The sequence below is a fragment of the Petromyzon marinus genome, chromosome 72 (genome assembly GCF_048934315.1).
Source record: "Petromyzon marinus isolate PM22_M1 ecotype Great Lakes invasive population chromosome 72, UKy_Petmar_22M1.pri1.0, whole genome shotgun sequence".
NCBI classification, from domain to species: Eukaryota; Metazoa; Chordata; class Hyperoartia; order Petromyzontiformes; family Petromyzontidae; genus Petromyzon; species Petromyzon marinus.
The window spans coordinates 4402134-4416297 of record NC_133738.1 but is presented as its reverse complement, the minus strand read 5'-3'; the positions used below and the strand labels follow the sequence as shown (position 1 = coordinate 4416297).

At 44.6% G+C, this 14164-nt stretch overlaps 1 protein-coding gene across 2 annotated transcripts; it reads left to right on the top strand.

Annotated features, from left to right (window-relative positions):
• Positions 1 to 663: 663 nt before the first annotated feature.
• LOC116957351 (lamprin 0.9-like) lies at positions 664 to 8188 on the top strand. Of its 2 annotated transcripts, XM_032979452.2 has the most exons (7): positions 664 to 823; positions 2320 to 2379; positions 3269 to 3412; positions 4099 to 4155; positions 6507 to 6581; positions 7151 to 7195; positions 7933 to 8188. In XM_032979452.2, exons 1-6 carry the CDS (start codon positions 763 to 765, stop codon positions 7183 to 7185), a joined length of 432 nt encoding a protein of 143 aa, XP_032835343.2. In that variant the 5' UTR covers positions 664 to 762; the 3' UTR covers positions 7186 to 7195; positions 7933 to 8188. The 2 variants fall into 2 exon arrangements, with proteins under 2 accessions (XP_032835343.2, XP_075911810.1); XM_076055695.1 differs by lacking the exon at positions 4099 to 4155.
• Positions 8189 to 14164: the final 5976 nt, after the last annotated feature.

Sequence of the window (14164 nt, the reverse complement as noted above, 5' to 3'; positions counted from 1 at the left end):
CTGGGGTATTGCTGTTTTATAATGTCTATAATTCACAATGGTCGGATGGAATTATGGCATTAAGCAGCCTACCAAGGCATCGGAATTCCTAGGTCGTGGATTTTAACTGCGCCACTGTTGACGAGATGTTAACAACCTCGCCTGGTACACAGGCGGTTATGGGTTCGATCCCGACCCTTACCCCTGTACAATTGGAGTTTGCATATTCTCCACCGTGGTCGTATGGATTTTTTTCTCCGGGTCTTCTGTTTTTTGTCCTCCACATTTAGCATCAACATCACGACATTTAGAGTAATTGGCTGCTTGGCATTTCCACACAATGACATCAGCCACTTCGTTGTGCTATCATTTGTGATGGCCAGGGTGCTTCTGAAAAAGATCCATGTTAGCAGTGGACCTTACCTGGTAAAAAACAATAGTTTAGTTTAATATCGAGGCAAATGCGACATTTAGCGGTGTCGAGTGGAAATGTACATAAACTCAAATTAAAATATATATTTAGAGAGGCTTCAATGTGTAGCGTATTTTGACAGTAAATAGACGCGGTGCTTTGCTTTTGGCGTTTGCCAGCGCTACACTGGAGCTATTGAGGCTAGGTCTTGTCTTGGCTGGGTCAAAGCCAAGCCAGCCCCTGGATGCTGCCTTTAAAAGCCGGGGCTCAAACTCCAGGCTCGTCACTCCGCAGTGAAGCTTCATCAGCCTCAACTCAAAGCCCTCCTCTCCTCGTCGTCGACAGCGAAAGTAGAAAACCCTTAAAGAAAAATGGCCGCCGCTATCCAAGCCCTGCTCGTCCTGGCCCTCCTTCACCTCGCCACTGCGACGCGTAAGCTGGATGGAATCTCTGCGTGTGCATCTTTGTCTGTCTATCTGACGATCTCTGTGAGTGCGAGTCTGCGTCGGACTTTGTGTGTTAATGGATGTCTCTGTGACAGTCTGTTTGGTAGCGAGTAATTTTTTTGTCCAGTTTCGCTAATTTCCCCCTCCACATTCAGAAACATGTGTTTAGAGTATTTGGCTGCTGCTATACATTTCCACATCAGCCACTTTGTTCAGCTTATCATTTGTGACCAGGTCACTTCTCAAAAAGAGATACATAGCTCAGTCGGCCTTACCTGGTAAAATAAAAAAAAAGATTAAGTCTGTGCATCTGTTTGTGTGTCCGTGTGCACGCATCTATGGCTGTCTTTATCTTTTTGTATCTGTGGTGTTGGCCATCCACCCGCTTGTGTGCCGCTACTTGCCTCAATAATTGTTACTCGTGAACGAGACTTGCCCCAACAGTTTGTTAAGGCTACAGGGAGAATCTTTGTAGGAGCAGTGTGGTGTAGTGTTTAGAGCACTGTGCTATGAACACGGTTACCTGAGTTCGATTCCCGCTCACAGCTGATAACGGTGGCGAATATTTGAACTGGTCCTGGGCTTTTCTTTGACTGAGAATTAAAAATAAGTGCATGACCTTGATTTTAAGCTTTCGTGACTGCAGGAATTAATACTCTTTGGTTCTTTCGGTAAAGTCATGTAGATAGAACAATAGCTAATAGATCACGTGTTTCGAAAGCAACACAAGCCATCGTCTTCAGGTGAAATAATATAACAGCAGGAGGACTGCTGAGGCCGAATGAAATGTAGTGATGGAATTTGCAAGTAAATGTAAAGCTAGCAAACGTAAGGCTAGTAAACGTTGACTAATTAAATTTACAGAGGGAACAAGGTGATAGAGAGAAAAAAAAGATAGCAAACCTTGCAAACTTAGAAATGTAATGCAACTCAGAAAGTCGGCCACCACAACAGTTAACACTTTACCTGGTTGATCAACGTCCTTTCAAAGATTGCTATATTTTGCATCTATGTTCTCGGCTGAAGTTATGTCTGAGTTGTGTGGAAATCCTCCTTGTAGAGGTGGTTCAATCTTGATTTGAAGCTTTCGTGACTGCAGGAATTAATACAGCGCCCTCTTACCCTTGGGTTGTACCAACCAAAAACGTATATAACCTCCGGTTGCAGTAGCTCCCTTGCTACATTTCCTCCGGCCTCAGCAGTCCACCTGCTGTATTGTTTCACCTGAAGATGATGGCTTGAGTTGCTATCGAAATGTCGTGATCTATTAGCTACTTTTTCTATCTACGTGACTTTTCCAAAAGAACCAATAAGTAATAATTGTATGGGTCAGTGGATAAACATAATCAGTGTGGAGACAAAGGCGGCTGGCCGCTATGCCATCAAACATCACTTGCCCCAACATGCTTTGTAGGCTCTGAAGGGGATTGTTTTTGTCTCTGTGTCTATTTGTGTTGCGTGCGTGTCTCTGCCTTGCCACAGCTGTCATTGGCAAGCAGACAGTGAGCACTTTGTCTACGGGATATCTGGGCCACCCTGTGGGTGAGTGAAGTTCATCACAACTCAGCACCACTACACTCACTCACTGAATCACAACGCTAAATGGTCTAAACAGTGCTGTTGCCAGTGCATTGTAAAAATGTCAATCAATCGAGTGCCCAATTAGTGCTGTTATGATGGCTCGAACCTCCGATTAACACGGTTGGCTATGTAGGGTGCGAAAGATGTTCAACATAGTGACAGAGGCATATCGTATATTAAATTGCTCTAAGGCGATTTTAGGTATCGTATTGCATGGTATAAATAGACAAGTGGGCGACGGGGCATGATCAGAAAGCCCAAATAAGTGACCTCCAGTTAAAGAAAAAACACAAATCTGTAACTCTGAAAAAAATGGCATGTTAAAAACACAAACACAGCCCATATAAAGGAGGAACCCTTCAAATAAATGAAAGCATAGTCCAGAAGGCAGCATAGTCCAGCAGGCGGCAGAATCTAAATGCTTCAAATATGGTCACAGGCCAACACGCACACTTCTCACGCATACATACTCGCTCACATCCTAACACTCACACCCATTTTCATGCACCCACTCACACACGCTCACAATCACTCACACATTCTTAGATGCACATAAACACTCATTTGTGTGCGCATATGAACGTGTTTTTGTTTTAACGATGTCTTCCTACCTCCCTATGTCTCTTCCTTAACCCATGCATGGACAACTCATAGTGGGTAAGTCGTTGGCACATCTCACTCACATCAGTCTCACGAATAATCCTGTACTACATTTATCATAGTTCATAGTTCATCATAGTTCATTTATTTGGTATAGTCCTGTGAGCCATTCGGCTCTTGAATATCAATATGCAACACATGACAGAGCCTGAACCCACGTTCTCTATACTATTCCCTCTCGCTATTACAGGAGGCCTGGGCTATGGAGGCCTTGGCTATGGAGGCCTGGGCTATGGAGGTCTGGGCGTTGCTGGTCTGGGCGTTGCTGGTCTAGGCTATGGTGGTCTAGGCTATCCCGGAGCGGCTCTTGGAGGAGTCTACACGCACCATGCAGGTAAGAGATACCCCCGCTTATGACACACACTCAACCTCTTATACCAAAAAAGTCGTGGTCAAATTAGCATTGGAAATTCCACACTCCTATGGCAAGGGGCGAGTTGATTCACACGACAAGCCACTATTGATCTTCTCTACGAAGTTTATTTGTTTTAGCCATCAACCAAGATTTTAACTCTCAACTTGCTGATTGCGAGCTGCTCACCTCTACGGCGGAGCCACCCGGTCAGTTAGGCTCAGCTGCTCCCTAAACGAACTTCAGCACTTCAGACAGCCACGCCCACTCGACCCGTCTGGACTGTGCCAGTCAAAGCGGAGCGGTTTGGTAGGCCCACTAAGATATGCAGCTAATTTTCAGAAGCGACCTGGTTACAAATGATAGTCCAACGAAGTGTCTTACAACGTGGACAATTAAATCAGGCAAACAATCTGAACGCACGGTTCTAAATGTGGTGGTGAAATAAAAAAAACCCCATCAAAATCCACGCGACCAACCACGGGGGAGAACACACAAACTCCAAATACACAACAGGCGTCGTCTGGGTCGGGATCGAACCCTCGTCTTCCTGTCTAGCAGGCGAGGTAGTTAACATCTCAGCCACCGTTCCACACCAATCCCTCTTAAACCCCACGTCGAATCTCCTCCCCCCGCGCATTAAACAAGGAACTGTCTTTCCCTGGCAGCTGGGCTCGTTCACCCTTACGGTGGACTTGGATACCATGCGGCCCCCTATCACAGCGGTGGGTATGCTGCATGTGCATGAGCTTGCATGTGCCCCCCCCCACGCCTACCTAAATGTTTGAATTAAATCTTAAAATTCCCCTCCCCTACTAACACCGTCACCACGACACCCAAAGATGAACGTGAGTCACGAGCAAAATTGGTTTGCCATAATTGCAGTCAACATTTAATCGATTACGGTAGAAGGGGCGTGGAAGAATGTATGTATAGCAATAAGGGTGAATCATATTCTTAAGAATAGGGTTTCCCATTTTTTTCTGGCAACAAAACAGGTGTTTAGATATAAAAAAACACCAAACTGAAGCCTTTTGCAAGGATTGATGTCTGCATTAACCACATTTACGTGTGGCGAAAATACAACCAAAAAACATGTTTTCACAGTATATGCATTGTCTTTGAAACTGATTGGTCCACACCAGAGACAGCTTTCTTTAGAGCCGAGTCTCAAACAGTGTCAGACCAGAGGAAGCCAAATCCTATTCTTATTCTCATCATGGATGAAGGTGCAGCATTACAACTGCCACTGGTGGCAGAATGTGCCTCAACGAGAGGCGAGCTCTACAGGATATTTTATTTATCCGGTCTAATTTTCCATGCCGGCACGGAGGAGTTGACGGAGGTGGGAGTCACTCCACACGGTTCCCCTCCAACGCACGCAATCTGCCGATCGGCAAAAAAAACTGTGCCGAGCCCATTTCATATTTTGCGGGTGAAGAGATGCGGAACCGCATTTCCCCAATGTCACATCTCAGAAGTTAAGAAGATGTTGAGTCGGGATAGCGCTTTGATTTGGGTGACAAGCCGCCATGCATGGACCGGATGTCCAGGGCTGTTAAATTTGGTTCTGTAAAGTTATTGCCACGTGAATTCAGTGGCGACTGCTTTATTTTGTGCGGAGCATGTTAGCATCGAAACGCAAAGTCTCAAACGTTCGGGAATGTCGGGTTGATGGTGGTTGGATGGGGGGGGGGGGGGATTTAAACAAAATAATCTAATCTTTAACTATCATCATCGATATAATTAATTTCCACAACCACTGCTGTTGTTTTATAATGGGACCTAACCGATATTTTGTCCGCAGTTATAGCAACAGCAGTGGGGTATGCGCACGAATGATGATACCTGGCGTCGATGATGATTTGTGTTGATCGCAATAGTGATAATGATCTTGTCATTATTACTATTACCCTGACCAGTAACAACACAGCTCGGCTCAATCAGTAGAGATCGTCTTTGCAGTGTTAGCTGTGAGCACCACTAATGTTGTTGCGAGTTTATACTCACGAGACGAGCAGAAAGGCACCTGCCAAAACCTGCAGTGATTGATGGTGAGAGGGGACAGGTAGGAGTGTGGATGGAGAGAATAGAGCATTGATTATTTAAAGAGTCTAATCTTTAACGATCATCATCGATATCTATAATTTCCACAACTACTGTTGTGTTTTTTTAATGGGACCTAACCGTTATTTTGTCTGAGGTTAAAGCAACAGCAGCCAACGACAAGACGGTAGTCGGACCATTTTGTATTTTACTGAATAAAAATTACGACGTTTCGATCACAACACAAGCGAAGACTATCGCTTGTGTTGTTGATCAAATCAAGAATATGAATTCCTGCAGTCACGAAAGTTAAAAAAATAACACACGCACGCGTGATGAACTTCCTTCACATCGTACTTAGCCAACTGTGCTCATCGGAGGTGTGGAGGAGCGACAACTTAACACGAGAAGCAGTTCGCTAGAAATCAGTTTTCGATCTCGATGATGTTAAAAGTACCGCAGCTTCAGTGTCTTCCTGATATCGCAAGAGCGTTCCAGACGGCCGCAGAAGCGCATCTGAAAGGGCCGCGCGATGATGCGGTGACGTTCTTTGTTCGATGGACTGCCAAAAGCCGCTGCAAGTGTATCTCTCTTCTTTGGTTCTTTCGGTAAAGTCACCACCACGTAGAATGAGAATAAAATAATACATTGATAAAATAAAATAACACAATAATATTCTCACGACGTTTCGGCCACAACACAAGCGGCCTTCATCAGGTGAAGGGACGAGACTATCTGGTAGGACAGCGCTGTCCGTGAGAATATTATTGGGTTATTTTATTTTATCAATTTATTATTTTATTCTCATTCTACGTGACTTTACCGAAAGAACCAAAGAAGATGAATCATTGCAGTCACGAAAGCTTTAAATCGAAGTGTATCTATGTTGGAACATCTATCACACCGTACGTTAAAAAAACCGTGCTCATATGGACGTGCGTAGAGAGTGTAGCTGGGCGAGGTTTTAATTTTTAACCACCATTTTTAACCCCCCACCCTCCCTCTCCACCCTGCTGTTTGTTGTTTGCAGCCCTCGGAGGACTCGGCTACCCCCTGGGCATTGGCGCCGGTGTCGTGGCTCCTCACGTGGTGAAGGGCAAAGTCGGTGAGGGTTCCTTCGCTTTGTACGGCTATGGAGTGTGTGTGTGTGTGTTTAGTGCGTGTTTCGATAACTGTGGTGGCTGACTGTTGGAGCCCTCATTTCCTACTTGATTTGAAGCTTTCGTGACTGCAAGAATTACTCTTTGTTTTTTTTTTCTTTCGGTAAAGTCACGTGTAAATAGGAAATAATAAAGTGACATAATAGCGTGCGACGTTTCGGTTGCAACACAAGCAGCCGTCATCAGGTAAAGAAAGAGCTAAATTTACGAGAGAGGGGAAACACATAACCTCAGATGTATATACAGACACCCAAGTAGGGAGAACTAACACAGATACAACAGGGTACAACAGAGAGAGAAGCATACCAGACAAACAGGGTTTAAGCAAAATTTTGGAAACCATATAAAGCAACACAGACGGTCGGTCAAAACACAATCAACGCATGGTCCGGTTGATCACGCTATTTCAAAGATTGCTAATCCTCTCAACAACGTCTGCCGTGGTCAATATCACGTTGCAACACGCGCCTGAGTCTCCGTTAACCTTTGCCTGTGACGTGCGCCCTGTCTGCAGCTGCCCCGTTGGCGCCTGTTGTTGCTGCCATCTAAATCGTCACCGGTGAGCGAAGCGCGCAGAGACACCAAAGACTCACGCAGAGACCCGTACACTAACACAGAGGCGCATTGCCCTACCCGAAAAACCCCATAATATCCAGAGACCCATAGCTGTTCCCAGACATCCGTACACTTACAGAAACCCGCAAACTCATGCAGAGATCTTCAAACTATGACAAAAAAATAACTTGAGAAAACCTCCCGTTCCAAGTAAAACCTCATCAAGCGGATTATTGAAGCTCCTGGATGGATTGGTGGCACAGCGGTTGAAAGTTGTGGAGATGCATATTTTTGACACAGTGCAGGGACACGTGGATTAGGGAACACATGAAGGTTATTGTCTCCCCCCCAACGACAGCAATAGATGGCCAAAGCTCACAACAAAGAGCGGAACAACCAGTTGGATGCTAAAATGTGGCAAGTTAACACAGTGATGAGGACACCTGCAAGTCATCTCAGTCAGCCAAGTGCATAGCAGCTCGGTTCGTATCCATGACCTGCCAGCATCAAGTGCCTCCCACACATCACCTGACGGCCTCAGCGTGGTCCTAACCTGGCAAAAGCACCATTGTGACGTCACTATCACTTAATGGTTTCATAGAGACGCAGGTTTTGGTCCGATCTTCGTGTGGGCCTAACCCACAAATCGATCATTTATAACGCTGGCCGCGAAGGCCGACCAACGTTTTTTTGAGTGCAACTTTTAATTGATCTGTGATGTGTGTGTGCGTCCGTGCACAGTCCTGCGTCCCCGTCTGCAGATGACTCAAGACTCCGGTGAAGAAGTGACTTGACGAACGTTATGGACAGCCGCCTCCAACCACCACCCGCAAAAAAAGGGGGCATAGGTTCACCACCTACTCCCCTTCCCATACCTGCCCATTCATACCCATTGACCCAACCCATCCGACCCAAGCCCTTGACTCTTACACAAATTCTCATCATCTGTGCGATGTCCTTCTTGTGTTCCGGATTCAAATAAAAAAAATTAACTGTACTCACTGCACTTGTGCTTGCTATTTGTGACGTAAACAAACGACCTCGCGCGTGTGTGTGTGCGTGTGTGCGTGTGTGCAAACGCGTGCGCCGCAGTGCATTGTCACACGTCCAACTGTCACGTGACCCAATAGTTAACCAAAGCGTCCAAAAGCAGGGAATTCGTACACGGTCACAAAGCGTACATTTCTCACCAGTTTACCTTCCATTCTATTTACGTATAACAGAGATTAACCTAAATTTTGACTTAAAGCTTTCGTGACTGCAGTAATTCATATTCTTAGCTATTTCGGTAAAGTCACGTTGAAGGGAAACAATAAAATAATAAAATAAAATATATAAAACAATAACAATTCTCACGACGTTTCGACCATAACACAAACGGTCATCATCAGGTGTGAAAACCAACGGCAAGAAACTTTTTTTTTGCCGTTGGTTTTCACACCTGATGATGACCTGATGATGACCGTTCGTGTTATGGTCGAAACGTCGTGAGAATTTTTTTATTGTTTTATATATATTTTATTATTTTATTGTTTCCCTTCAACGTGACTTTACCAAAAGAGCTAAGAATATGAATCCCTGCAGTCACGAAAGCTTTAAATCAATACTTTAAAGGAGTTCCAGAGATTGCGGGCAGCAGGAGCATTAGCGCAAAATGGGCGACTTCCCACCGAGTGACGGTTAACTTGTGGGCTTCGATTGCAAGCCTTGGTTCATGGAGCCGGGAGTACATAGAGGGGGACTAGAATGAGGTAAGAGGGGAGAGGATAGGAGAGCGGGTGAAGGGCGTAGAAGGTTGATCACTGAAAACAAACGAAACTCAAATTGGCCAATAGCGTTTGTAACATGGCAGTGGAATCCTGGGCAAGCTGTTGATTACTGAAGGCAGAGGAGCCTGAAGTAGTCCGATGGCACTTTCAACAGCGTGGTGGGATCCTAGATGACCTGCTGAATACTGATGGCAGAGGAGCCTTCAGTATTCAGCTGATGGTCACTCCCAACAGGGTTGAAAGGACCCTGGGCAATCTTTTGATTACCAAATGCCATTTGGTCGCCGAGAGTATGAAGCGCAGTTAAGCTGTCACGGGCTCGCTTTTGCACGTACAGCCTGCACAGATTCAGCGTAGCCATACACAGCACGTTAACTTCACAATAATCCTATGAAGTGGAAGAAAAAAGCAGAGGACCCGGAGAAAAATCTACGTAACCATGGGGAGAAAATGCTCATTTCAATTATAGCAGGAGTCAGGGTCAGGATCGAACCCACGGCCTCCTGTACATCGGGCAAGAGAGTTAACATCTCACTACCGCAGGGAGATCCTGGGAGACCGGCTCTGAGGTTTGAGGCTTGCAGTCTGTAACTTGAGGCTGGCAGTCGGTAAACATGCTTACTCGCCCCTAACTGGGCATCTGTGAAAAAGAGCTTCATAGCTGATCGCATTACTCCAATATAAAAAAAAAACATTATGATTCTATTGGCATTCGAAATATATTGCTACAGAAGGATACTGCAGATAAAACCGGAGCCAAAGAGTGACCAACGTATAAGGAGTAGAAGATGACCTGATGATGCAGGCAGAGACAAGAAGGAAATTGGCACTATTTGGACACATTTGTAGGATGGACAATATAACAATTTGGAATAGATTTCGATTTACAGCTTTCGTGACTGCAGGGATTCATCTTCTTGGTTCTTTCGGTAAAGTCACCACGTAGAAGGGAAATAGAAAATAATAAAAATAAAAAAATGAAAATTATTTTGTTCACTTTTTATTTTATTTTATTATTTCATTTCTACGTGAATTAACCGAAAGAACCAAGAAGATGAATTTGAAATAGTTTCAGTGTTTATGCTGAGTGTGATTTCTTGGGGAGTGTCGTAACACACCAAACGGGGATTGTCCTTTTGCCACACTTACAGCCAGAATCCCACAAGTATTGTCTGACTTGTGTGCTCTGTATGGAACTTAATGACTAAAGGGAAGCCCCGTTTGTACATGCAATGCAACCGGATGGCTCGATCCCTGGCAAAAAAAAAAATATCCAAGCTGCAGCATGTTCAAAACTCATTGGCACGTATCGTTGCCACGTGACTATATTATAAGGTCACATTCATTAGCTCAAAGTACCTGCCACAAATGAACCACAATACCTTGCTGAGCTTGTCAAGGAGCATAAACCGTCATGCAAATTCTGGTCATCCTCGCAGTGGCTTTAGGGCAGCCGTTGAACAAAGAAGGTTATTGCATTGCGTGCTTTCAGAAGCGTTTCCGCGGTCGTCTGGAACGCGCGTCTTTTCACGATATTAGGAATTCACTGGAGCTACTATGCACTTTTTCAATCTTCTCGATGGAAAACTAATTTCTTTAGAACTGCATTGTGTTTAGTTTTGCTGTCCTTAAATTAGGATGGTTGGCGACGTACGGTACGAAAGAAGTTCAGCAGAAACATTGCGGCCAGATCTTTATTATAATTTTTATTCAGACTGGAGGAATTCAATGAGATATGAAGCTGTTTTTCGCAGATGCCAAGGATGGGCGAGTCGGCAAGTGACAACAAACAATACAAAAACAATCGGAGTGCAAAACAGAGAAAATTGTAAGCAATTCGCTAAATACAAATGAATTTTTTTGTTAATTCATAATATAAGTCCGATTTATCAAGATTGGGCAAGGCAGGAAAAACAACAACAAACCAATCCCAGACCACACCAGGACAACACAGCAGGATAAGTCCCTCAATGAAATGGCACATTAGCATTGAACTGTCGATATACTACACAGGTAATGATCAAAGTTACGAATCACATTTGGGAATGTGGCTGTTGCATATTCAGCACGAATGTTCCTGCTTCAGATCTTCAGCTGCAGACTCAAATCAGGCATCAATAATAATAATAGGGGTTTTTCTACTTTTTTCTGCCAACACAACTGAAACCATTTTTTAGAAGGATTCATTTTAACACGTAGGGTTACGACACATTTTTAAATAACGCGATCTAACCCAAACACCTTTATTATGAAGAAGGATTCATGTCTGCATTTTTTTGTTTGCATTTTGACTGCAAGTATTGTGGTTAATGCAGTAATATGAATCCTCGTAAAAATAAAGGTTTCAGTTTTGTTGGCATAAAAAAGGGGAAAAACCCTAAAATGATATTTTAGTACTGGCAAAGGGGGTCCAATGATGCAGGCGTCAATAGTTGGTGCAATGAACGAGTAAGAATTATTTCAGTGTCAGAGAACTCCCTCCCCCCCCCCAGAAACTCACAGAGAGAGAGAGAGTGTGCACGGTCCTTCATTTCATCACAACGGCGAAGGTTAAGCTGACACCCGTGAATCACAGTCTCCAAGCGGTTATTCCACGCACAAGTGTTGGCATACCAGAGAAGGTGGCAAATCTTTAGTAAGACAGATTAATTTACACGGCCAAAACACGCGAATCAATTGTGAACCACAATTAATTTCAAATGGTTGAACCATTAAACCCTTCAGGTAATGCCACCTTATAGAGTTCCGACGAGTGACACCTGGCCTGGGCTCATATTATACGTGTGTATGCATGTTGAACTTAATCCTCATCGTACGTAGCCATCCGTGATAATCGGAGTTGCTGGGTACGGACAACAAGCTAAACACTAATAGGACTTCTACTCTTTGCTTCTTTAGGTACAATCACGTAGGTAAAAAAAGAATGATAATAATAAATGAATAAATAAATATATAAAAACCTAATCACGACGTTCTGGAGGCAACACAAGCTTCCTTCATCGGGTGTAAAAAAAAAAGGCACAGCAAAATAACAAAATAACCCTACAGTTATATTCTTAGTTTTTTCGGTAAAGAATATGAATTACTGCAGTCACGAAAGCTTTAAATCAAAACCCTACAGTTATTTTACTGTGCCTTTTGTCACGCCTGATGAAGGAAGCTTGTGTAGCCTCCAAAACGTCGTGATTTTTTATTATTTATTTATTTTTCACCTACGTGGCTTTACCCAAAGAACCAAAGAGTATGGATCAGTGCAGTCACGAAAACTCTAAATCTAGAACTAAAAGCACTTATAAATAAAAATAAAAAAACTGTTCAATCCAGATCATGTTAAAGTGCATAGCTCCATCTTCTTTGGTTCTTTCGGTAAATTCTACGTGGTGACTTTACCGGAAGAACCAAAGAAGATGAATCATTGCAGTCACGAAAGCTTTAAATCGAAGTGCATAGCTCCAGCGGCTGCCTAAACTCGGATGGAAGAGCCGTGCATGTGACCGCAGAAGCGCATCTGAAAGATCGATGCGAATCGCAAACAGCTGCAGGCCCCCATGCACACCCCCCACTGCTGCAGCAGGAGGCATTTGATTCATCTCCCCCCACAATGAGAACATTTTTGCTACAGTGGTCACTGCTGCCTTGGATTTGTTGAATGACCTAAGCATTCAACTATGCACATCATCTATGCAAACGGTTGCTGCTATCCCCCCTCCCATGACATACGAAAGATGAATCACGATCAATGGGCGCATAAGCCTAGTGTGGGTGTCCTCCTTTGCTTTTCGGCTCCTTCGATTTTTCATAATAAAGGTTTTTTTGGGTTAGATCGCGTTTATTTATAAATGTGTCGTGACCCTCCACCACCCGACATGGCCAATCAGCAAAAAAAAAAGTGTCACGTTGACAAAAGACAAATAGTTCACTGCTTCAGCCCACCGGTGTGTTGAAGAGTGAATCCACAACATTTACAGTTTGAGTAGTACGACGTTTCGCTGGTAAATACATCCAGCATCATCAAGCAATTCGCCAAAATTTTTCACGAGCACATATTTTTTTTTTACGTTTCTGTTGTTCTCCGTGACGAGGGACAAGTCGAGGGTCACACCACGTGGCTTGTCTCTGGTGTCAGTTATAGCTGTTGGGACCGTTATTAGGTTGCATGGCTGTGTGGAATCCCTCTTATGCTAAATTTACCGGCTTTTAAAGGGGCGACAAAGGAGAGGTTGGTGAGGGGAGGGGAGAGGGGGTACACGACGCGAGTAGAAGGATAAAGGACGGCAAGCACAGCACCAGCTTGAAGGCCTGATCCACTACCGGAGTGCGGAGGAGTCACGCCAAGTGGAGCAAGAGGTCCTGGGGTCCACTTGCCGGAGTGGAGAAAGCACACCCAGGGCTGCGATAGTCTGAAGCAGTGCTGCCCCAGAAGTTGTGAGTGCTGTGCCTGGGGCTGAGTGTGTTCTGTACTGAGAGGTGTTTTTTGCAGTCTCTACTCCTGAAGTGGTGGTGGTGGGGGTGGGCGGAGTGGGGGGGGGTCATGCCACACCTAGGTCCAGGAGGAGAGATTTATCAACTGTTGGAGTGCGGAGAGACCACTTCAAGAGCTGGGTGAGCGGTGTCGACTCTTCGGAGTGCGGGGACTCGCCAATTCCAAGAACAACAACGACATGGGTAGCCGTGAGGGCCTCGTCATCAACGTGTCATGCGTAGGGCAACATCAAGAATTTTTTAGTTTTGCATCCACCATCCTAAAAGGTAGCCACCTGCTCTACCTACCGCTGGAGTGTTGGATACACCACACCAAGTGAGACATAAGTGCTCTACTTACTACTGGAAGGCTGGCACGCCACACGGAGGGAGCCACCATTGCTCTACCTACTGCTAGACTTGAGACACTACAGCAAAGGAGGCACTAATGCTCTGAGTATTGCTAGCGGGCTGACGACTAAGAACCTCGACACGCAGGACCGTGGGTCCCTGTAAACGAGAGCGACGGTGGGTGCTTATTGGGGATTGAGTCATTCGCTTGCATTGCATGTGCCAACGGGGTTTCCCTGTCTTCATTAAGTTCCATACAGAGAACACAAGTCAGACAATTTAGATGTAAAGCTTTCGTGACTGCAGGTAATTCATATTGTTGGTTCTTTCGGTAAAGTCACGTATAAGGGAAACAATAAAATGATTTAAAAATATTTTTTATTTAAAGCTTT